The sequence below is a fragment of the Leptodactylus fuscus genome, chromosome 9, assembly GCF_031893055.1.
Source record: "Leptodactylus fuscus isolate aLepFus1 chromosome 9, aLepFus1.hap2, whole genome shotgun sequence".
NCBI classification, from domain to species: Eukaryota; Metazoa; Chordata; class Amphibia; order Anura; family Leptodactylidae; genus Leptodactylus; species Leptodactylus fuscus.
Genome location: NC_134273.1, coordinates 21,246,112 through 21,272,283, shown reverse-complemented (window position 1 = coordinate 21,272,283; position 26,172 = coordinate 21,246,112). Strand labels below are relative to the sequence as shown.

The 26,172-nt window shown below is 43.7% G+C and overlaps 1 protein-coding gene across 2 annotated transcripts in view; it reads left to right on the top strand.

Moving 5' to 3' along the window:
• TNR (tenascin R) overlaps positions 1–26,172 on the top strand; it is a 333,354-nt gene that overhangs the window by 265,530 nt on the left and 41,652 nt on the right. For both annotated transcript variants that reach the window (XM_075287087.1, XM_075287088.1), the window contains exons 9-15: positions 4,674–4,763; positions 9,416–9,679; positions 16,070–16,336; positions 16,478–16,597; positions 17,066–17,209; positions 20,759–20,878; positions 21,119–21,262. In XM_075287087.1, the coding sequence (XP_075143188.1) occupies positions 4,674–4,763; positions 9,416–9,679; positions 16,070–16,336; positions 16,478–16,597; positions 17,066–17,209; positions 20,759–20,878; positions 21,119–21,262 (1,149 nt within the window). The remainder of the gene's footprint in view (positions 1–4,673; positions 4,764–9,415; positions 9,680–16,069; positions 16,337–16,477; positions 16,598–17,065; positions 17,210–20,758; positions 20,879–21,118; positions 21,263–26,172) is intronic.

Below are 26,172 nucleotides of genomic sequence, written 5' to 3'. Positions count from 1 at the left end.
TTTATTTATTGCGAGGTCTTGAGTCGTCCAATTTTCTGTTTCTCTTTCGTAACTTTCTGAACTCAATTGTCGGAAACTCCTGCTCCTACTTATTTTCCTTTGACTTTGCTTGTCCTTATGTAAGTGGATTAGTTGCTATCTAATCTCCTCAGAAATATCTTCTTTAGCCATTTTAGCTTTATATTCATGAAAATGAAATCTAAAAAGGCAACCAAGCTGAGTTGGGGAAGCTTCTTGTGTCAGTATGTCTATGATGAACAGCATCGATCCATGTATGTCGTGAGGACAACTCTTTAAGGCCGCGGCCCCCTGGGATGTAAACGCCGTGATCTCTGCCGCGGGAAAAAATCGTGTTAGGGCAAAGTGGATGGGATTCTAGCGAATCCCATGCCCAGTTTGCGGTAAAAAACCGTGGTGCATCACAGTGTGTCAATTATATTATATTTCCCATAGGTATAATTGAATTAGAAAATCCGCAGAGGAAAGCTCTGCAAACTTTCAATCTAAAGCGCTATGGGAAGAACCGCCATGCTGTTTTTTCTGCAACGCTTTTTTGCTGCGGGACGCCATGTGGGGCCTTAGCCTAAAGTGGCAGTGAGGTACACAATAGCATGTATAAATGTTAAGACTAGAGATGAGCGAACACTAAAGTGTCCGAGGTTCGAAATCCGATTCGAACAGCCGCACACTGTTCGACTGTTCGAATGGATTTCGAACCCCATTATAGTCTATGGGGGGAAATGCTCATTTCAAGGGTAGGCAACATTCGATAAAATCATACTTACCAAGTCCACGAGTGACAGTCGGGCTGGATTCTGCTTGAAGTCTTCTCCCGGCGCAGGGTCCCCGCGTCCTCTTCCGGGTGGAATTCACTCTTCCTAGGCATCCGGCCTAGGCAGAGCTGACTGCTCATGCACGTGCGGCTCTGCCCAGTCCCGACGCCTGAGCAGAGCTGACTGTGCATGCGCGTGTATGCGCGTGCATGCCCGCGCATGCGCAGTCGACTCTGCCTAGGGCGGATGCCTAGGCAGAGTGAATTCCACCCGGAAGAAGACGCGGGGACGCAGCACGGAGAAGACTTCGGAAAGCTAATAGAAGAACCAGCGTTGATTGGCAGAATGTATGGCATTCTGCCAATCAACGCTGGTTCTGCATCGAACATTAAACTTCGAACAGCTAGTAGTGTCGATCGAGTACGAGTATTTCGAATACCGTAGTATTCAATCGAACACCTACTCGATCGAACACTACTCACTCATCTCTAGTTAAGACATCTTGTTTACTCGATTCTAGTTTTTCCTAAGACTCAACCTGGGAAGGGTCAGATAGGTTTGTCACTGGGCTTTATATATGGGTAACATATGACATATAATATGGCCAGCTGGTGAGACAGTCAATGTGTTTTCCCAACTGAGATATTTGGAGTGCTAATAGGTGGACATGGTATGATCTACCACAGATACAGTCATGGTCCTGAAAATACGGTCCATATATCAGCCATATTTATTGGACTACAGTCTGTCTGGAGACCCGGATTTGTGCCATAGATAACTATTTCACGCAATGTATAGACCATAATTTCATGGCCTTAACTCCTGTGTTTAGGTATCCATAGGTATCTAAGGGTAGGTTCACATCTGCATTGACATGTCCGTTCCTATAATAAGGCAATAACAGGAAAGTAAGAACAGTTCCAGAACCATCACATGATGGACACCATTGGCTTCCTATAAAGGGTCTGTTGGGTTCTGAAATGGTCTCCATCCACTTCGTATTAAAAAATTGCTGCATTCTGCTCTGTTTCTTCTGACCTTTACAGATATGTCCACTGTTAGCTAGAATTCAGTGCAATTCTCCAATTTCTTACACAACAAGAACGTTTACCGAGCAACTCACAAGCAATGGGCGACCCCACATAGACACATCTCATACAACTCTGGGCATGTCCATCCAAGAGAAAAGATAAGAGAGGACACAACTCTGGGCATGTCCACCCAAGAGAAAAGATAAGAGAGGACACAACTTTGGGCATGTCCACCCAAGAGAAAAGATAAGAGAGGACACATCTGCACTGGGAAATCTATGGCCAGGCTCCGATGCCTATGTGAACCTAACCCTACATGGGAATGAGATGTTTTCAGCAGAATGACTTTCTCCATTTTGCACACACAACCCAGGAAAAGATAGAGCCGACTGCCATGATCTAAGTGAATCCTATATTAAGAAGCAGCTGAAAGTGTTGACCTGATTATATGATGTGTTATTGTATTCCTGACAACCGTGACTGGTTTTGATGGTGCAGTATTGTAAGGAATGCCGGTGTTGGTATAAATTGTCTTTATTGCAATCTATGGCGTATAAAGCGCCTCGGAGAGACCTGAGCAGAACAGGAGAAAAAACCATTTATCAAGGTCCAGCATCAGATTCCTTGTTACAGTACATAGTACATTGGCTCACGTTGCGAACATCTTCTTGTATGATTAATGACCTTGTGGCGTAAAGCTGCTCACCCAGATTGTCAGCGAAAGATTTATCACAAAATCTAACAGGACTTTAATTTGTTTTCAGCAGTTTTTTAACTACTCTTGATATTTCAACTTTCTAAAAATATATCCGTTTTCACATTACAAAAGGTTCTGCAACAGTACTGCAAAGTATTAATGGGTAGGGAGCGATATAAATCAACGCGACAGAATTCATTAGCTTTCCTGACATCACTGCCTCTAATTCATAAAATGCATCCTATGACATCACTGTATTCTGTCTCATCTGTTATAAGCGATCTTTACAGTTTCCTTATGTCTATATCCAGGATATATGATGCCGGCCTACAGATTAGCCAACTAACACTGATTCAGTCTCTCTAATCCCTGTCGATCCCCGGCGATCAGCTCTTACCTGGCTATGCATTTTTCCTGCAGCGGCCTCTATGGGGAAAATGAAGTATTACATGTCATACACAGTCATGCTGGGTCCACTAGAGTTGATCTTATAGGGCACCTCATCGTTCATGCTCATGCGGATGGATCCTGCTTAGTAGGGGGCATATCAACACGGGTTGTCTTCATAACAGACCTCCTTGGTGCCTTACATTAAAGTATTGGGACCTGTAGGACTGTGACAAACCCTAACGCGCCTGCTGTCCACCCAAAGATTTCCGTCCTAATTGCCAGAGAAACTGTACAGGGGATGGCTTGCCTGCGGTCAATATTAAAAACCATTCAAACCGCCATTTTTTTCTACAACCACTGCCATTTTTTGTAAGGAAGTCCCAATTCTGATATTAGCTAGGAGGCGCCATGATATCTATGTATGTCCCTGCAGCATAAAGTGTATGACCAACAACTATCTAAAGCATATGGGCAATAAAAAGAAAAGATGACCATTGTGTGTAATATATCCAATGTAGTAACTTATCTCTGGCACCCTACTAACATAGCTGCTTGAATGAAAGACTCATGGCATCGAAACCCTTCTTATACACTGTCTACCAATACGTAATTGGACACCCAGTAAAGTTCTGCCGAGGTGGAGTTATGGTCTGGGGGGGTTTCTCCTGGTATGGACTGGGACCCTTGGTCCCAGTGCATGGTAAATTCAACGCTGACGCCTATTGCACTACAGTATTTTAGATAACAGTGTGCTTCCTACATTATGGCAGTTCTTTGGGTCGGACCAATGTTACTTCCAGGATGACAACGCCAGCTGTCATGTAGCGAGGTCTACCATGGCTTGATACATTGACAATCAGGTTAACCGATTGGACTGGCCCGTCCAGAGCCCAGACTTGAACCATATCGAGCACCTCTGAGATGAGTTGGATCTCCGAACTAAGGGGTGCAGCAGCCGACCAAAATCGGTGAAAGAACTTACTTGTGTTCTCCAAGCCAAATGGAATGAAATACCACTAGCCCTCATACAAGGACTTGTGGAAAGCCCCGGAGGGTTGAGGCTGTATTTGCCACTCGTGCCGCTTGGACCACAGTTGTCCAAATACTTATTGGTAGACAGTGTATGTCATATCATAAAAGAAACAATAGGCTAAAATCCAACCAGCCCGATTATTGTTTCCCTTGATGGTAGACTTCGGGAAATAGTCGGTGACTCATTGAAGCGTGACACTGGCTAAAAAGTGCAGGCAAATCTTCCTAAAAGCGATGATTGAAGACTGTTCCTCACTCTTTATTAATAAATGCAAGATCATTTGATGTGATTTTTTTTTTTTTTTTTTTTTTGCAAATAAAACAAAAAAAAATTCAATATACATCAAAAAGGATATGGAGGCGCAGCTCCGAGATGCCACTTTCACCACATCAAAGAGAAGCAATTTTTCACGATTCTGCAGCCTCTGTACGTATCCGTCTCCGCACGAGGAGATAAGTGACACGTAGACGCATTAATATCCCCACCTGGGGGTGTCATCGCGCCCGTGTCCTGCGCGTGATCAGTTTAGAACCAAGATGACAAAAATTTGATTAAAACTTGATTAATTTGTTTCCTGCTCTTAACATGACACCGGAAGAATGATAAGAGGAATTACCAGAGTTTAAGGTTCAGTATGTGAGAGATAGATGCGATGATGAAGGCGAGGCGGCGTGCAGACTGCTCTGCTATGATGGACAGTAGATGAGCCCTTGTCCGACTAATCATTCTATGTCCTTCTATTCCCCAAGATTTGATCCCAGGAACAGAATACGGAATAGGAATATCTGCCATCCGAGATAATCTTCAGAGCGCACCGGCAACAATGAACGCCCGGACTGGTGAGTGATCCATTGCATAAAAAGTGGCCGTGTGTTTGACAGTTTGTTAATGCAACATCATTGTGGCTAATGTCCTATTCATATGGCTGATCCTTAGGCTTAAAACTCTCTGCAAAATACCTGACTTGACTTCACTGGATTTTGTGAAATGTTGCCAGCAAAGTATAAGTGAAATAACTGTTATTTGGATCTGTACGAAATGCTCCATATACATTAGAGCAAAATTAGTCGGAGCTGCCAATTTTACGAGACCGAACGACTGTTGGGAGAAAAGACAGATTGAATATGGTGTATGGCAACTCCTGGTCCTTTTGTTCTCAGGAACATAATCCATCACAATAGATATCTGGCAGTGGGCTACTCACCTCTACCCATTCAGCATACATGCATGTATATAGGGAGGGGGATTGACACTCAGCCCCATGATAGTGCAGCACCATTCTGTAGCAGACACGGGGGTTGTGTCTGCAACGTGGCTTCCGGGTACTGGGTGTATGATAAAGCTGGGAAACTATCAGAGTTGGAAAATGCAACTGCTTGACCTCCTGGCTTCCAGAGAAATCCTGTCGACTCGAAGATCTCACCACTTGGAACCCAAGAGGGAGAAACGGGGGTGCTTTTGCAAATAAATTCAATATGCAAAATGCAACAATTTCAACACTTTAACCCCTCGGATACCTTGATCATGGCATTACGGCCGTTAGGAGATGAAAGGGGGGGGGGTGCTTTCACCCCTTAAACACCCCGTTCCCATGATCAAGACATGCAAGGGGTTAAGCTGTTGGAGCTGTTGCATTTTGCATGTTCCCTTTCACTCTCTTGGACCCCCAGTGGTGAGATCATAGGGTCCAAGGGACTGCCATGGAAGCCAAGAGGCCAATCAGTGGCTAACTCTTCCTATGTTATATATGAGAATGCTGTATATATCTCCCTATTTTAAACACTGTAGCCTGTTTCTGGTGACCGATATGTAGGGGTCCCAGGTATCAGAACCCCACAACCACATATGAATAACCTATCTTAACCATGGGTCACCAATATTTATCTCCTAGAAATCCCCTTTAACATTCAACCTGCCTGATCCTTTTCTTAACATGACATCTTCCAATTGGGAGGTCCCATACACATTAGATGGCTGGCCAGTCATGCCGAAATTGGGGAGTTTCACAACACTGATCTACTGTGTATAGCCAACTTAGCTAGAAAATCCAAGTGGTATTTTTCAGTCACAGCAAAGTGGATGGGATTCTAGCGAATCCCTTCCACACTTTGCGGAAAAATAAGCGTTGCGGTTTTGGAAATCAAAGCATGTCAATTATACGCAGCGTCTTCCGGCTCTGAATTCACTCTGCCAGGCATCGGGCCTGGGCAGAGCCGACTGCGCATGCCCGCGCTACAAGAAAATAGCCGCTTTGACTGTAAGTGGACATTTTCTTGTAGTGCGGACATGCGCAGTCAGCTCTCCCTAGGCCCGATGCCTAGCAGAGTGAATTCAAGGCCGGAAGAAGACGCGGGGATGCTGCGCAGGGAGAAGAATCCAGCCCGACCCTCACTCATGGACTTCGTAAGTAGAATTTGATCGAATGTTGCCTACCCCTGAAACGAGCATTTCCCCCCATAGACTATAATGGGGTTTGAAACCCGTTCGAACAGTCGAACAGTGTGCGGCTGTTCGAATCAGATTTCAAACCTCGAACATTTTAGTGTTCGATCATCTCTAACCGTAACGCATTGCCGCCGTGGTTTATCCCGCAGAGTTTTTTTTTGCTGCAGAGCGCTACGTGCGGCCTTAGCCTTCATCCTATTTTTAAGAGGAAAATTTTGGACCTATCAAGAGCTTTTTTAGATTCCAAAGTGTTGCAACTCTTCAATCCCGTCACCACGTGTTACGTTATTCTTATCTTGATATATTCATGAAATGCTGATTTGCGCATCAATGATATCAAAGGATTGTTGGTGAGATGCATTATAAATGTAATTATATGATGGCGTCTACAAATGCATCACTAATGGCGAAGCCTGGGACCGTGCACGTTGCGTAGACGACACCAGTTGTGTGCAAATGAGCTGTCTTGATTTTGCAGTAGAAGTCCCAGGGCTAAAGCTCGGCAGCGAGAGCGTCCTACACAGAGATGTCATTGTTTGTGTTTGTGATCCCGCTGAAGCCTCATTAAACTATAGTAAGCTGTCCGTCCGTCTGTCTCCCTTACATCCACTTAATTCTCATAGCAGATACAATCAGAGTTTCTAATGTGATGTCTGTCATTGGAAGTTTAAAGCATCAGACTCCATTGAAATCTCTGCTAAATCCTCCAACGGCCGGAGCTTCAACCGAGCTTTTTATAAATTGTTAAAAGATTGACTCGAACATTATAAAATATATATTTTTTATCGTGCGCTGGCGTGCCAGATGTGACGCCTGATGTTGGCAGCCTTGACTTAACACAATAACCTTGCCCCAAGACACAAGGCAACATCAACCAATTATATAAATTCGATAACATTTACCTCTAGCGATGATGTTTTTGCCAAACGCTCATGAGGCAGATCTTTCTGTGCTATGAACCATAATTCATGAGGTTGCAGTTATGGAGTTGACTTGAAAGGAAGCGTAACAATGAGGCGCGAGGTATTCCAGTGCCCGAAGCTGATGCACAGGGCTTTCATTCAATTTCGGACCATAAACTAGATACACATCTGGGTAATTGATAGAGATGAGCAAACAGTAAAATGTTTTCGAGATTCGATATTTGTTTCGAGTAGCCCCTCAATATTCGACTACTCGAATCGAATATCGAATCCTATTATACTCTATGGGGGGAAAATGCTCGTTTCAGGGGTAGGCAACGTTCGATCAAATTACACTTACCAAGTCCACGAGTGAGGGTCGGGCTGGATCCTCCGAGAAGTCTTCTCCGTGCAGCGTCCCTGAGGCGTCTTCCGGCTCTGAATTCACTCTGCCAGGCATCGGGCCGGGGAAGAGCCGACTACGCATGCCCACACTACAAGCAGGCATGCTCTCGGCAAAAACCACCCAATTTTAATTGTTTTTTGTTGTAGTGTAGATGGGTTACTGCAAAAGGGCCCCACTGGTGCTCTGTCGTCCAAGGGCCCCTCACAAACCTGGATCCCACCCTGGGTCCATTGGACAGAAATGCAGAGAACCCCAGTTGGATAATGGTGTAGCTTCCTGCATGGTTGGGTGCCACTGTGCTGATATTTCACCTTTCATAATGAATAATAGATCGCAACCATTATTTAGAGCTAGAGATGGCCAAACTAACTTGTACCAAGCCACGTTTGACCCAAATATACCTTTTTTTTTTTTTTTTTTTGTACAAAACGGAACATAGATTTGTCTCAGGTGAACTAAATTGGCCACTGTATTTTACTCTGGGATCTCTTCAGACCCCAGAGTATATTAGGTGCAGGTCCAAGGGAGCGCCTCGTGGCATCCAGCATCCTCCAGATGAGGGTCACCGCTGAGACCTGTGATTTGTCCAACTGTGCTCACATGGGCACAGCAAGCATCATAACATCATCACCACCCAATGACAGGCCTTAATGGTGACCCCAGGCACATGACATCACCGAGGAGGTGGAGAGAGAGCTGAGACGACGACGAGACGATGTAAGGAGGCCTGAAAGACGTAAGGGAAGGTGAGTTAGGGAAAGTAAGATAAAGACCATCTCCCCTGGGCCTCCACCTATTATACTCTAGGGTCTGAAGAGTCCATGGAGTCATTTTCACTTTGACATAACTTCAAGATTTAACAAATCTACTGAGGTGTGCAAAAGACTGTAGGATCAGGAGGGTGAATGTAAGAATGATACCACATCAAAAACATGTGCACTTACCTTTAGATACCTTGAGATAGTGTTGGTCAGTGATCTTATTTGGAGAGACAATTCATCAGGTAGCATGATGTTGGAATCTTCAAGATTTGCTAACCAATCATTTATATTTCTTCGGAACATTAGCGCAGTCAACCAAATACCTACAAGGTCTTCAAGATGTTTTGTGTGTAAGGAACAGTCATACATACCGTACTGAGACTGATTAGGTCAAACTGGTATACTAGTGTGCAGAGATTTACTGGTTCCCATTGAAAAGACCCAACATGTGTAAGGGGATTTATTTATATGCAATGCCCCATCAGAAAAAACTTACAATAGACAAACTAGAATACGTCAGCCAAACCAGAGATTCCTCCAAAAGGAAGTGGGACTCATCTGTAGGCAATTGTTTTGGGATTCTTGTTCCTCTTTACTGCAAAGCAGCCTCTGAGTTGCGTCTAAGGTCTGTCACCTCGCCAACTAGTACCCTGCTGTGCCCTGGCAAGAGCAAGGACCATCTGAAACAAATATCTACAGATGGTTCTCCCTTCCTTTTGGAGGAATCTCTGGTTTGGCTCGTGTGAACTCATCTGCATACTTTATTCTATGGAGCATTGCTTGTAAATAAGTCTCCATACACCTGCCAGGTCTCTTCAATGAGACCCATTACCCTACTGTATTGCAATTTACTTTGAAATTCGTAGGATTTTACTCTTGTGTCCATCTCATGCTTGCTTCTGTACCAGTCAGATTTTCTTGCACAAATTATGTTTTTCCCTTACTTTCCCCTTCTATGTTTTTTTTTTCCATTCTAGACTTGGACAACCCAACAGAACTGATGGTCACAGGCTCCACCGATAAGACCATCTCCCTAGTCTGGACCAAAGCTCAAGGTCCTATTGACCATTACCGCATTTCCTTCACACCCTCATCTGGAATGGCTTCCGAGATCACCGTCCCTTCTGAAATCTCCCAGTACGACCTCACGGATCTTGACCCCGGAACTGAATATACCATTACTATCATTGCTGAAAGGGGGCGACAGCAGAGCCGAGAGACTACGGTAGATGCCTACACAGGTAGTCATTCGAGCTATTATGGTTTTATTATGCAAACGACTGTGCTTTATACTCCCGTATAATCTGATTTTATTATTTCGCCCGCGTACAATCCCAACCATAAAGCTACTCCCACATTCCACCTGGTTAAAGCCTCAGTGATTTGTTTTACGGCTACCTCACCGCTAAACAAATTAGGTCGTAAATTTTACTTAAAGATCACCGCATATTTGTAACAATAAAATAAGTAAAGCAAATTATTTATAGGAGCCTATTCATTATGCTGACAATGACCGGACTTGCATTGCGGCATATCTATTAATTCATTATCCCTTGTCCAGGAGAAAACAATGTTTTAGGCTTAAATTGTTCCTGGCGTTTCTAGACAATATGCAAATCATGTATGCTAATGTCGGCAAACTCCATTCTCTGCTCTTTTTGGAATTCACTTATTAAATATACTGTAAATGGCTTTTACTCCAGTGTGGGGATTCGCGAGTTATAAGGTAACACAGGCAAATATCAAATCACATTCTGCATTATATAGAAGGGTTTGGTCAATGCTGAGATGGTTTGTTCTTTCTGGTCAACAAAATGATGTAAGAAACATTTAAGAGAGTATGACTGCAATGCAAGAGCTTTGTGATATCAGCATGGGTGTATGGACTATGGAGACCAACTATGGGGCTGCTATGTTACCCTTGGGAAGAGGCAGCCCTATTTGGAACTACTTCTTTATACTGGGTAGCGAAAATGTATGCAGTACTCTCCTCTCCAGTGGAAATTCATTTTGTTAGCATGGTGTTATGGAATCGCTATATGAGCAATTCCCCAATATGCCGCAAGGAACTAATAAGGTCTACAGACAACAAGTTAATACATATAATCCAAGTTGATACCAATAATCCAACACGGCCTGGTTGACGGAGTCTACTGTATGATCAACCCAAGGTATTCAACAAAGCTGGCTGCAAGATAGGCAGGACTTAGTTGCTCAAGATCCAGGTTGCAAAACTAGAACAAGATGCCATAAAATAGATGTACTTACAGAGTAAGGATCCAACCAGAAACCCTATAGCAGGCAGAGTGAATAATACACAAACTGAGGTTAAAACGAGAAGAGCATGGGAACTACCAAAACTAAAGCAAAGTCCATGCTACAGTAAAGTCTATGTTACGGTCAAATCCAGGAGGTCCCACATAAAACCAAATCAGAAACAGCAGGGTAATTCAGGAGAGAAAACAAGCTCAGTAAACCAGGAGTTAAACAAACAACAGGGTGTGGCACATGGAGAGAGCACTAAGAACACAAGGAGTCCAGCTGCAAGAAACACCTATTTTCTGGCATCTTGTTTTTGGGGTTGCAAACTGGGTCCTGAGCAGTCAAGTTCATCTTGCCTAATGGCAAAGCTCTGGCGGATATCTCAGGATTACATTAGACTCTTCAAACCAGAGCAGTGTTGGATTATTGTGAAATGATTTACTTGCTATCTGTAGACCGTATCAGTTCCCTCCAGTATAATGTGGAATAGCTCATTTAGCAATCCCATAACACATGGCATGTGTAGGTATCGGCCCTGGTGGTATGGAAAAAGTATGGAAGGGGAGATGCCATAAGCAAGCCAAGTAATGGGTGACCATTTTGATTGTAGACAATGCAAACAGATTCCTGTGTTCCACTTTAATGGAGTAGCGATTGGCATTTGACCTTTTCTTACATGGCCAGAGCAACATGGTAGCTCAGTGTTAGGACTTTTGCCTGGCAGTACTTAGATCCTGGGCTCAAATTAGTCAACCTCTGCATGAGTTTCCATGTTTTCCGAGTGTTTGTATGGGTTTCCTTCCACATTCCAAAAACGTATTGATAGGTTAATTTGGATTATTGATCGTAAGGCCCAATAGGGACATGGATCAATATACGGTAAGTGATGACAATTTCTGTACGGCGCTGCAGAATAGGCTAGTGCTATGTAGATGAATAAAATAAGAGTAAATAATATAGGGCATACAGTTTAATACATACGCCATCATTAAATGCAGCCTGAATTCTATATCTATAAAGGAGCAAAGGCTTCAATCTAATCCACTGCTTCGAAATATATGACATTTCAATTGGGTGAACCATGGGTGGTCCGTGCTTAATTTCATCAGGCCGCCAGTAAATTGGCATAACATATGTAAGACCCAACTTGTGAAAATATCAGTTGATTACTTTCACCTTTAAATGCTAAAGGTCTTGGCACTGTACAGATTTAACAGCGGGCGGCAAAGTGGGCAAAGTTTATTTCAGTTCACGTATTACTACAAGTTTTTGGACAATGTTATCCTATACAAATAGGTCATGTCATTGTTAGGTCAAATATCTATAAAAATATATTTTATATGTATGGGGCGTCTGGATCCTTGTTATTTTAGCACATATGGGATTGAAGGATTTGCTTCTTGCACATTATATCAGACTTTAAGGCATGTAAGCATGTGGTAGCCGAGGAACGTATGAAAGGAGATCTTATAACCGAGATCACGACAGAGACCTCATTATGGCGCTTGGTTTTGCCATCCATGACAAAAGATTTTAGGATTATTTTCCCCTACCTTAACTTTCTACAACCTGTGAGCCAATTCTGCACCTTCTTGTTTGCCGTACATACAGTTCCTCTGTGGAGGGTAGTCTTGTATAGGGGGGGATAGGACCAACTGGAAATGAATACCCGCTCTTCAGCTCCTACTGGGCTTGATTCTATGTCTCGATAATACATAAAATTTTGTAAGAGTGATTATGTACTTTAGATGAATGTTATTAGATTCTCGCAATTCAGTGGGACCACTCGACCATCTGATGTGTATGGGGTGTCCCGACAAGTAAGATAAGTTAAGATAAGATAATCCTTTAATAGTCCCACCTTGGGGAAATTTCAGCGTGTTACAGCAGCATAGTAATACAGATACAGGATAATACACAGTAATATATTACAGACGTAGACACAGATAAGCTGAGAAGAGAAGATATACTAGGAGTCCATGGCAGCTAAGGAAAAAAAAAACAGAAGAGAAAGAGGAAGACCTCATGGTCATCATCATAATCATTTAGTTCTCTGTGCGGAGTGATCTTCGTTTGGTCTGATGTAGATTATACAGCCTGGTCGCGGTTGGAAGGAAGGACCTGCGATAGCGCTCCTTCTCACACTTGGGGTGAAGCAGACGGTCGCTTACAGTGCTGCCAAGTCCCATCAGGGTCCCATACATGGGGTGGGATTTGTTCTCCCGCATGGAGGTCACCACGGACAGTATCCTTCTGTCACCCACCACCTGTACTGGGTCCAGGGGGCTCCCCAGGACAGAGCTGGCCCTCCTGATCAGCCTGTCAAGTCTATTTCTGTCCCTGGTTGATATACTGCTTCCCCAGGAGGCCACACCGAAAAAGATGGCTGAGGCAACCACAGAGTTGAAGAAGGCCCTAAGAAGTGTCCCCCGGACTCCGAAGGCCCTCAGCCTCCTGAGCAGGTAGAGTCTGCTGTGGCCCTTTTTGTGCAGCGCCTCCAGGTGATCAGCCCAGTCTAGTTTATTGTTGAGGAGCACGCCCAGGTACTTATAGGTCCTGACTATCTCAATACATGTTCCTTGGATCTCCACCGGGGTCGGAGCACCTCTCCGTTTACTAAAGTCCACCACCATCTCCTTGGTCTTCCCAGCATTAATCCTGAGCTGGTTCTGCTGGCACCATTCAACAAAATCCCGGTTTAAGTCTCTGTATTCCCTATCGTCGCCATCAGTGATAAGGCCGACTATAGCAGAGTCATCGGAGGACTTCTGTAAGTAACAGCTGGATGAGTTGTGCCTGAAGTCAGAAGTACAGTGTGAAGAGGAATGGGGCAAGAACTGTACCTTGTGGTGCCCCCGTACTACAGATCACAGTGTCGGACACACAGTCCTGGGCTCTCACATACTGAGGGCGGTTTGTCAGGTAATCTAGGATCCAGTTGGACAGGTGATGGTCCACACCACCAAGGTTCAGCTTCTCCCTCAGTAGCCCTGGCTGAATGGTGTTGAAAGCACTAGAGAAATCAAAGAACATTATTCTCACAGTGTTCCCGGGTTTCTCCAGGTGAGAGAGAGCTCTATGAAGAAGGTGGATGATGGCATCATCTACCCCAATGCCTGGCCGGTAGGCAAACTGGAGGGGGTCCAGAGCGGAGCTCACTAGGGGGCGTAGGTGTGTCAGGACCAGTCTCTCTAGGACCTTCATCAGGTGTGATGTCAGTGCTACTGGTCGGTAGTTATTGTAGCCCATCGGGTTGGGTTTCTTTGGGACTGGTACCACGCAAGATGTTTTCCACAGTTGAGGTACTACTCCCAGCTTCAGGCTCATATTGTACATGTGCGTTATAATACCACACAGCTGGTCACTGCACATTTTAAGAACTCTTGCGCTTATACCATCAGGTCCCCCCGCTTTGTTCGCTCTAATATTCTTCATTTCCTTACACACTTGAGACTCCTGCAGGATCAGATAGTCAGATTGCAGTTGACCGCAGTTCGGTGGGGGTTGGGTCTTGGTGTGTGAGGGGAGGGCGGTTGGCTGACATGCTGGTGGAGGGAACATTTGCTTGGAGTCGAATCTATTGAAGAATAGATTAAGCTCGTTAAGCCACTTCCTGTCCCCTACTGTTCGGTGCCCTGTCTTTTCCTTGTGTCCTGAAATTGCCTTAAGGCTGTCCCACACCTCAGAGATTCTACCCTCCCCCATCTGTAGCTCCATCTTCCGCCTGTAGTTGGCTTTCCCTTCTCTGATCAGTTGTCTTAGCTGTTTCTGAACCGCCCCCAGGCCATTTTTGTCCCCAGACCTAAAAATTCTCTTTTTTTCCTTGAGGAGAGTTTTAATCTCAGAGTTGATCCAAGGTTTGTTATTGGAGAAACACCTCACCTTTCTAGTTGGTACCGTGCTGTCCACGCAGAAATTAATGTAGTCCGTTATGCAGTGTGTGAGTCCCTCAATGTCCTCTGGAAATGAGTCTTGAAACACTTCCCATAAAGTTATATCAAAGCAGTCCCTCAGAGACTCGACACTTCCCTCTGACCAAATCTTCACAGTACGGGTAACCTCCGGTTCTCTGCGCACCAGTGGAGTGTATGTGGGTCGCAGATGTACCAGGTTGTGATCTGATCTGCCTAGGGGTGGTAGGGCAGATGAGTTATATGCATCCCTCACATTAGCAAAGAGCAAGTCCAGTGTTTTGTTGTCTCTTGTATGGCAGGTTACATACTGGGTGAAGCCTGGTAGAGTGTATGCTGAGACATGGTTGAAGTCTCCAGACACTAGGAGCAGGGCATGGGGGTGAGATGATTGCAGCTCACTCACAACAGCATGGAGGACTTCACAGGCAGTGTCAGCTTTAGCAGAGGGGGGGACATATGCAGCTAGTACGATAACATGTGATAGTTCCCTTGGCAGGTAAAAAGGTCTCATGCTCACGGCTAGCAGTTCAATATCCTTTCCACACAATTGTTTCTTAACCACAATATGTCCTGGATTACACCATCTCTCATTGACAAATATTGCAATCCCTCCGCCTATTCGCTTACCGCTCTCCAGTGTTCTGTCCGCTCGAAGAAGTTTGAAGCCCTCCACGGAGGCAAGTATGTCCGGAGTGATTTCAGTAAGCCAAGTCTCTGTAAACAGCATCATACTGCACTCACGAAACTCCTGTTGATGTCTGGTCAGTGCTGTCAGTTCATCCATCTTATTCACAATTGATCTCACATTCCCCATAATGATGGACGGGATCACATGCTTTTTGCATTTTTTTCCTTCGCGTCTCAGTATGCTGGCTCGTTTTCCACGTTTTCTAAGTTTCCTTATTAGTTCGTGGGGGATGGTAAGAGCATGCTTGTACTGTAGCTTGTCCTGCAGCATGCTTCCAAGGTGTAATAGTGTCTCCTTAGTGTAAACCAGTCTTCCTTGTCTGTGTGGAGGCATGCTTCAGACAAAAAGGCTCAAAAAGGATTTCTTTACAAGAGTTTCTGCAAGAGTTTCGGACACAGGTTGCCCTTTGTCAAGTGCAATAGAACTGCCGTGGGTGGCCAGATGTCTGACACATGACACATCTGGCCACCCACGGCAGTTCTATTGCACTTGAAAAAGGGCAACCTATGCCTGAAATGCGTTGTGCTGAACGTTAATAAAGTGGTTTGTCATCCAATCCGGTGAAGCGCGGTCCTTTGTCCTGGTCCATGCACATATATCCGACTAGTAACCTGGTAGCAGATGTCTTGGTCACATTGGATTTCAACATGCCAATCCTTTCCTGTTGGTGGAGATAAGCTGGAGGAGACTCCATGTTCATGGATTATGTTGTGACAAATATTGTACAAGGCTGTTGATGCTAAATTTATTTTTATTTTTCTCCACAGGTTTTCGACCCATCACACAATTATACTTCTCTGCGATAACAGCATTTAGCGTCAATGTGTCGTGGACTGATCCCTCTCCACCAGCCGATAGGTTCATCCTCAGCTATACCCCCATAGGTGGTGATGAGCCCATAGAGATCCCGCTCGATGCTTCAACACGTCAAACACAGCTACTGGACCTACTGCCAAGCACAGAATATCTGGTCACTCTACTGCCTATCCATGGGACACTGAGAGCAGAACTAGTGGAGGGGACAGTAAGGACAGGTCAGTAAGAAGCCTGTCTCTTCCTCATAAACCCTTGCCCATATTCACCCATAATGCTCTCAATCTGACATGAAATGACTTAATATCTTCCTAGAATCATATCATTCTTAAATTTAACAAGTGTTTCTCTATTTACTACAGGGGTTGGACCCCCAACGGATGTATCTGTGATTAATGTAACTGAGACATCAATGACAGTGGTTTGGAGACCACCACCATCATCTTTCCACCACTACCGACTATCTTACCAACCCGTGAAAGGTAGAATAGTTATTGAGACTTCTTGAATGTTTCCTTAAAAGCAGAAACCATGTGATGGATGTGCAGTTAGGTAAAGGACACTTCTATAGAATTTGATTCCCAATTCAGAAGCTTGAAAGCCTCACTACGAAATACGGCAAAAACTTTCCAAAGGACGACCGCTTGAGAAGACCGAATTTCCTTTGATAGATTTTCATTTTACTATGAACTATGTATATCTTCTTTGAGCAAACCAGTCCCCTATTATTCCAATAGTCAATGTAAGTTTGGGTCATCTGAAAAGGTCCCAAGTGGTGCTCCAACGTTACCCCAATCCTGTAGATAAAAGGCAAAGTTACTTTTGTGTACATTACGTAGAGGGAGGGTTGTCTGATTCCAATTGTGTTCTTCATTACCTTATGAATATTCACAGATTAAGTATTTGGATGAAACACATTGATTTATGGATATACTTGGTTTGTTCTGCAGGGAGGATGAACGGAGTGGTTATTGCCAATGATCAGACTACATACACACTCACCAGTCTTCGGCCAAACACTGAGTACAAGATCAGTCTGAGCAGTGTCTGGGGAATTGAAGAGAGTGAAAGAGTCGTCATCATGGTCCAGACAGGTCAGTATAGAACCTATAGATGTAATAGATCTGGCACTACAAATGGTTTAGCGCTAAAGAACATCGATCATTTACAATGTCCTCTCATGGGAAGAATATGCAAATCTGACTTCCATGATGTAATTAGGATGCCAGTGCCTCAAGTATGCACACCAATAGAGGGCGCTGACTGAGAATGTGCAAGTCTATCTTCCATGATGCAATTAGGAAGACAGAATCTCAGTCAAACAAACCTATAGAGGGCACTCCCTTTAACATCATGCCGACCTTCTCAGAGGGCTTTGTTTGCAATGATGTTGGGATTATACCATATACAGCCTTCTCAGCCAAGGACAGCTGTTTCAATGTATTTGCATCTCATCAGCTTGGTACAGAGAGAACTGATCTGGCAGAGGTGAGAGGCTTAGACAGGGTTGAGGGGATATCGTCACTCCATAAGGAGAGAACCACCATATAGGTGTGTGGAGTCTTATTAAGCCATGAGCGCTCCACTGTGCAAAGGAATATGGGAAGAATATGCAAATCTGACTTCCATGCTGTAATTAGGATGCCAGTGCCTCAAGTATGCACACCAATAGAGGGCGCTGACTGAGAATGTGCAATTTTCCATGATGTAATTAGGAAGACAGAGTCTCAGTCAAACAAACCTATAGAGGGTGCTCCGGAGAGACGATATCTCCTCAACCCTGTCTAAGCCTCTCACCTCTGCCAGATCAGTCCTCTCTGTGCCAAGCTGATGAGATGCAAATACATTGAAACAGCTGTCCTTGGCTGAGAAGACTGTATCTGGTATAATCCCAACATCATTGCAAACAAAGGCCTCTGAGAAGGTCGGCATGATGTTAAAGGGAGCGCCCTCTATAGGCTTGCTTGACTGAGACTCTGTCTTCCTAATTACATCATGGAAGATAGACTTGCACATTCTCAGTCATCGCCCTCTGTTGGTGTGCATACTTGAGGTACTGGCATCCTAATTACATCATGGAAGTCAGATTTGCATATTCTTCCCATGTTCCTTTGCACAGTGGAGCGCTCATGGCTTAATAAGACTCTACACACCTATATGGTGGTTCTCTCCTTATGGAGTGACGATATCCCCTCAACAATGTCCTCTCAGTCATAGACTACATGGAATGCAATTGTGCACAAGCCACTTTATATCAAATCCTACAAAGATCCTTGTTTGGGTTCAGAGGTGTAACTTGAGGATCATGGGCATTATTTCATTATCTTTAACGTGTTTTAGGCTCAGGAATACATACAAGTAGTATATAGGTGATGGAAAAGCATTGGAATAGGGGAGTTGCAGCTGCAGTCATCCTGACACTGCATGCTGTGAGAGGGGAGAGGGAGCTGAAATAGTGAACATTACTATGAGATGTGTGGACAGCAGGAAATAACACTATAATGTAAGAGTAAATATTCTATTACATAATATGACATTATATTATTGTATATGCACTATAGAGAGCCTAACTGCTCAGAATGAATACACAGGAAGGTATGCAAGACATGGGGAAAAAAAACAGGACATACTGGTGCCAGATCTAGTACACATAGTGTGGTTTTTATTTTATAACAAGAGGTAGTTTCTAAGAGTTTTTTATGCTGAGTGCATCTTCAGTGTTTTTATTTCACCACATGGACCAGATATAATTCAGACAAACAATGCACGGTGCAATCTTGTAAGAAATCTGTAGTTAATTTGGTTGCGAATAACCTGGGATATCGCATGTAATTACTTAAAATCTGTTCTCAGGCAACCTTTCCTGAGCAATAAAATCTCATCCTCTCTAGACGCAAACCTTATAACAGAAATTGCAGATGTTCTCCACTAACTTGGTTTCCACAGGCTTTGACGTTGTCATGAGATCATGTGCTGTATGTAATGCTATGGTGTACAGGTATTGTAATAGTTAAAGAACAGACAGAATTACAGCACTGAAATTGGTTTCATTGTGTTATACAAATGGTACTTGGCTTCCCGGTAGATTTAAGTCAATATACACAGAGTTATGGAGCTCTGCACTGGAATTATTCGCACCCGCTGTACTATTCTTGGTACCACTTTTGTAGATCTGGCAGGTATGGCTTAGAATATAATATTAATTTATGCATGCTGGAATAAGGCTTCGCTTCTGCATTAGAAATTCTGTTTTCTGTTCTAACATAAGAGCGGGAAAGTTTTATCCAAGCTGATGGATCTATCATGCCAGTGACACCCGACAAATCCCTTTGGCTATTAGTGGGGTCTGCAGAGGCTTCCATGTCCATAGGATATGGTGCATCAGGGTCAGGAAGGTAAGGAAAAAGTAGGACAATGCGCGCACTTGGACATGTGATAAGGTTTGGAAACACATACATTTTTTATTCCAGTTTATGAGCACGACGCGTTTCGGGAAATATCCCAATCTCAGGTGCATGCTAACTAGCCGAAGCTACTTTGAAACGCATTCGTAACCTAAACAAAGATTATATCTATTTCCAAACCTTCAGATTCTGATATATCAAATGTCCAGGTGGGCTCATTGTCCTACTTTTTCCTTGGGTTCATGACTCTGTTGCACCATATCGTTTGACGCCACATTTTTGTTGACGTGAGGACAAGGTTGTTTCCACCACAATTTGGGTTTATTTAAGTGACTACTCACAAGCCTACAAGGGAAGAAGCCAATCAGGTGTTCTTACATCATTATTTGGTATCTAAAAAGCTGTATCACGCTATGTGCCTCTCGGCGTCTCCCCTTTTTCTGTTTATGTCTATAGAATAGGGACTGTCTAACTGTTGAGACATCCACCAATAAGAAGGTTTGTCACCCATACTGAATAAAATGGTGGATAGGCAACACTCTCAGCACTCCATTCATTTCAGTGAGAGTGCTGGACATATCTAGGGAAATCCTATGGAAACGCATGGAACGATGCCAACACTGCCCACACATCGCTCCATTCAGATTTCTCCTGTAGGTCTCAACAAGAGGCCTTGACAAGAGTCATATTTGAAAACCTTTTGGTATGTAGGTGTGGGAGAAATTTTTCAGGTAAAATCTTGCATCCTTTGGGCATGGTCACCACCTTCTGGATGTTGCCAAGCCCCTTTGCGCTATAAATGTTCTGCCCATGGCCTCGATTTTTGCATGTGACCCCCATGTATAAATTGACATGGCCTTCGAGCCTCCCAGAGCTTATGGCAAAGTTGGCAAATATTGGGTAGAAGTTGAAGATGCAACCAAATTCTACCACAATGACTGCGCCCATGTGAACAGCTGAGTTGACGTGCACTAAGGTATCTTGTTAATAATGATGTAACGAGCCAACATTCTATACAGATGATTTTTACAGTATGAACATGTATATACATCAATTATGGAAGAGCTCTGGTAATACGGGAAGACAGTCCCAACCAGATAAATGACGTTTCCATCTCTGCTACATCTACAACCTCTGTTTCATAGTCCTCGTAACACACAAAGCCAAGTTTCCCGATCCGTCATCCGCCATCATGCTTATCTTCTTGTGGTTTTTATTTCTCATTTTTCCTCGCTGCAGCTCTGGATCCCCCATTTGGCCTGAGGGCGAGTAACGTCACCGATTCGGGAGCCGTTCTGCAGTGGGAGCCACCAAGGGCAAAAGTGGAGAGTTATATAATCACACTGACACACCACACAGGTCAGTGGAGATCACACAGAAACCACATCCTCGCAGACATCAATGGAGCATAAAACCACATTCCTGCCTGGGGAACAATATCAGTAACTCACAGATATATGGATGTGTCGCTGGTGACAGCTGCTCCTTGTAAATAGGCATTAACCTCTACACGGGGGAGAGCCATTGTCGAATTGTAGAATTACACAGCTGTATAGTCTACCTATAACACCTGAATATATGTTATGTCCTATAATTCAGTTTCAGGGGAGACGATTCTCATTGACGGGGACAGCCAAGAGTTTCAGCTGCAGAACCTCCTGCCTCGTACCCATTATTCAGTCTCTCTGGCAGCCAGCACTGGGCCCCAGGCCAGCCGGAGTGCTGGCGTCAGCTTCACCACATGTAGGTACAAATTATGGCCTTCCTTTATTGAATTGCATAAAATATTCATATTTCAGGATGGTAATTGATACCGTTTTTTGCATGTCTCTCTTTCGATGAGTTGATTGATTTTTCTTCATAATTGACATTGCCTTAAAGGGATTTTCTAGTTTTATGGGAATTTCTGGGACTAAAATATTGATGTCCTGTCATTAGGATAGGTCATCAATATGTCATTGGTGGGGTCCAAGGCACTGCATAGGGTGTGTGCTTGGCATTGCAGCTCAGATTGAGCTGCTTCTTTACCATATGACTGATGAACATGATCCTTAGCTGATCTGTGGGGAGCCTGGGTGTTGGACCCCCACTGATCACATATTGATCACCTATCCTATGGAGAGAGTGTCAATATATAAGTCCTAAAAAAGCCTTTAAAGTGGTTGTGACATTAAGGACGCACAATCCCTATCCACGGGACACTGAAAGTCCCCCATGCCTTTTTCTTCTGAATGGAGCACCACTACACTTGCACGACCAGCCCTCCATTCATTGCTATGGGGCTGCCGGTGCTTTCAGCAATTATAGTCCTAGCAGCTCCATAACAGTGAATGGAGAGCAAGTGCAGTAGTGCTCCATTCAGAAGGAGGCTTTAGGGGTACTTTTGGGGTGGTCGGACCCTCTGCAGTCTGACACTTTTCCTTTGTCCTATGGATAGGGGATACGTATCCTTAACAGCACAACCTCTTTAAGCTTAAATACTGCACAACGTAAAGTTATACAATTTATTTTCAAGTTCCTAGGAGCCCTGACAGTTTTCTACACTATGTTTTATAGATAGGTTCCTAGGAGTCCTGACAGTGTTCTACGCTATGTTTTATAGATAGGTTCCTAGGAGCCCTGACAGTGTTATACACTATGTTTGATAGATAGGTTCCTAGGAGCCCTGGCAGTGTTACACACAGGTTCCTAGGAGCCCTGACAGTGTCATACACTATGTTTTATAGATAGGTTCCTAGGAGCCCTGACAGTGTCATACACTATGTTTTATAGATAGGTTCCTAGGAGCCCTGACAGTGTACTACACTATGTTTTATAGATAGGTTCCTAGGAGCCCTGGCAGTGTTCTACACTATGATTTATAGATAGGTTCGTAGGAGCCCTGACAGTGTACTACACTATGTTTTATAGATAGGTTCCTAGGAGCCCTGACAGTGTTCTACACTATGATTTATAGATAGGTTCCTAGGAGCCCTGACAGTGTTCTACACTATGATTTATAGATAGGTTCGTAGGAGCCCTGACAGTGTTATACACTATGTTTTATAGATAGGTTCCTAGGAGCCCTGACAGTGTTGTACACCATGTTTTATAGATAGGTTCCTAGGAGCCCTGACAGTGTTCTACACTATGTTTTATAGATAGGTTCCTAGGAGCCCTGACAGTGTTCTACACCATGTTTTATAGATAGGTTCCTAGGAGCCCTGATAGTGTTCTACACTATATTTTATAGATAGGTTCCTAGGAGTCCTGACAGTGTTCTACGCTATGTTTTATAGATAGGATCCTAGGAGCCCTGACAGTGTTATACACTATGTTTTATAGATAGGTTCCTAGGAGCCCTGACAGTGTTGTACACCATGTTTTATAGATAGGTTCCTAGGAGCCCTGACAGTGTTCTACACTATGTTTTATAGATAGGTTCCTAGGAGCCCTGACAGTGTTCTACACCATGTTTTATAGATAGGTTCCTAGGAGCCCTGATAGTGTTCTACACTATATTTTATAGATAGGTTCCTAGGAGCCCTGACAGTGTTCTACACTATGTTTTATAGATAGGCTCCTAGGAGCCCTGACAGTGTCATACACTATGTTTTATAGATAGGTTCCTAGGAGCTCTGACAGTGTCATACACTATGTTTTATAGATAGGTTCCTAGGAGCCCTGACAGTGTTTTACACTATGTTTTATAGATAGGTTCCTAGGAGCCCTGACAGTATTCTACACTATGTTTTATAGATAGGCTCCTAGGAGCCCTGACAGTGTCATACACTATGTTTTATAGATAGGTTCCTAGGAGCCCTGGCAGTGTCATACACTATGTTTTATAGATAGGTTCCTAGGAGCCCTGACAGTGTTTTACACTATGTTTTATAGATAGGTTCCTAGGAGCCCTGACAGTATTCTACACTATGTTTTATAGATAGGTTCCTAGGAGCCCTGACAGTGTTATACACTATGTTTTCTAGATAGGTTCCTAGGAGCCCTGACAGTATTCTACACTATGTTTTAAGTAAATCTAAGGTGTATTTCATACTGAACTTATTCGACCCAAAGCTTGAGAGGTTCGCCTTCTTTGGACAAACCCATGATGCTACATGTTACATCTCTGTAAAACCCTCAAAAGGGAAAGTTATACTTTAGTTTATTTAGGTCATAGAGTATAAAGTGTAACAAATTCTCAGAAATAGGTCTCAGCCAATAAATGTGAACCATTACCGAGTTCCTGACTTTAAATGGCAGATCCTGATCAACTGATCGAACCTCCTTAGGGCACTGGAAGCAGAGGCAACTATGTTCCTATTCAATTAATGGAACCAGAGATGAAGGCTCCATCCATTGTATACTGGTGGCCCTGAATTGCTCTATCACTTGAATAGGAGTAGAGCTGCTTCCTGCCCTGTCCTTCATTGCGGTTCTGGCCCCCGATCAGCAGGTTGATGCGCGGTCCAGGTGTTGAGACATCATCAATTGGAACGAATGGAAAACCCTTTTAAGTTAGTCAAATTAAATCCCCAATATATGGTTTCTGTGAGTCTATTTTTCCTTTGAAAGTCCCCTTTTTCTATACAAAGTATTACTTAAAGTCTTCCAGGATAAATTGTTCCCGAGCCTCTGAGCGTTGTATATCCGCATTGCCTCATTCAGAGAGATGCGTTCTCAGATAGGTATTGATGCCTGCACATGAATGACCTATTAAACCAGCAATACGACTCTAAACTCAATTTGTTCTATGACGGGTAGCAAGTGGAGTTCTTAAGGGCCCCGTGATCAAATCTCTGATAGATCCTGTGCTGCTAAATTGAATTTATTCTGCATCAAAAATATGTAAATTGCATCAATTCTGCAGCTCATATTTGGTAGGATAAAGACTATTTTTTCTTGATTTATTACACTATTGATGCCCATGCAATCTATGGCCTAATGTTGGGGAATTTACATAGAACACAATAGAACACTTGAATAGTAAAAGCTGTCAGGTACCGAAGGTATTTTATACTAAGGGGAAATGGCAAGACCGAAATGAGACTAAAATGGTAATTCTTAGACACTGCATTTGGCACGGAGCTGGAACACAGACAGCGGAAGGAGTATAAACAGATGGGAATATTTGCAGAAATGTTACAATGATAAAACTTTCTAAGTTCTCTCTCCAATCATAACACATACAAGAGCTGTTCCAACCATAAAATAAGATTTTTTTTCCTCTAGTCGTATCAGTTTTTAGAAAAACCATGTGAAATGAAAAAAAAAATAAAGAAAAATGGCTGCCGCATCATTGGCATGATCCATTGACCATGTCATGTAAGGCCCGGTTCAACTCTACATTCGGGTTTCCGTTTGGGCACTCCACTTGGGGAACAGAAATCTATATGGATAAAATAGAGGTAAGAGCAGGGTCATATTTACCCTCAGTCTCCGCCTTGTGGGTTTCCGTCTTCTGGCGACAAGAGACAGAAACTCGGCATTCAGTGTCCGCCCGAGAGTGCCAGTGCGCGTCTTCTAGTCTCCGCGGCAAAATAATTTTTTTGAACCGGACACAAAGTCCTGCATGTCTGACTTTGTGTCCGCTTTAAAAAATCGGTTTCGCTACAGAGAGCAGATGCTCACGGCGGTTACAGGTGGACACTTTGCAAACCCATTCAAATCAATGGGTTTGAAAACTGACTGCCGGTTTCCGTCTCCAGTCCAGTTTTTGGACCTGAAAGTGGAGACCAGGTGCAGGTGTGAACCCACCCTTACATAAGTAAACCCGTGGACCCTATAGACTATAATGGGGTCCGTGTGGTTTCTGTTCAATTTCCACACAAAACATGCTTGTCATCCTACAATAGGCACTATTGTGCTGATTCTGGCGCAGCTGCCCTCACCATCCCTGAGCAATCAGTACTGTTAGTTTCAGCACCTAGTATGTAAATTAGGCTCTCAACTGTCAAGTGGGCAGAACTAGGCTGGAGCAGACAGTCAAGGCTTACCCACATGAAAGTAGAGAGCGTACTGGGTGATGAAACTAACAGCACCGGTTGTTCAGGAATGGAGGGGGCTAGTGAAAATTTTCCAATTGTGCCAGAATCAGCAGAGCGACACCTATTGAAGGATGCAAAGAGTTGGTGTAAGTGGGGAAAAGTCCTCTTTAATGCATGGTGGAATATTTGTCAGTTCGTCAACATCTATTGAAGAGCTGAAATGCCTTATTGTGAACTACTGTACGTTACATTTTATGGAAGCAATTGAGTGAGGGTATCTTGACATCTGCATTGGAGACCCTGTTAGAACTTAGAGTCTGTCTGAAATTGAGCCCTGTTGTTCCAGAGCACTTGTGAGGGGTCTGACCACTCGATCTTTATTCTCCTGCTGTGAATGGAGCGGTCGTCAGATAGCGCTTGCACTGCTCCATTCATTTCAATAGGAATGGCAGAGATATCCTCGTCTATATGTGGTGATCCCAATTAAATCAATGGAGGGCTACATGCACTGTCTGACCACTGCTTTATTCTCCTTATAAGTGGGGGTCTAAGCAGTCAGACCCCCACGGATCTGCAAAAAACAACACATGCAAAAACTGCCACATGTTGTTTTATTATTCCAGGTGAGCATGACGTAATATCCAATGGAGGCTCCAACTACAACGACCCTTGCCTAAAAGTTTACTT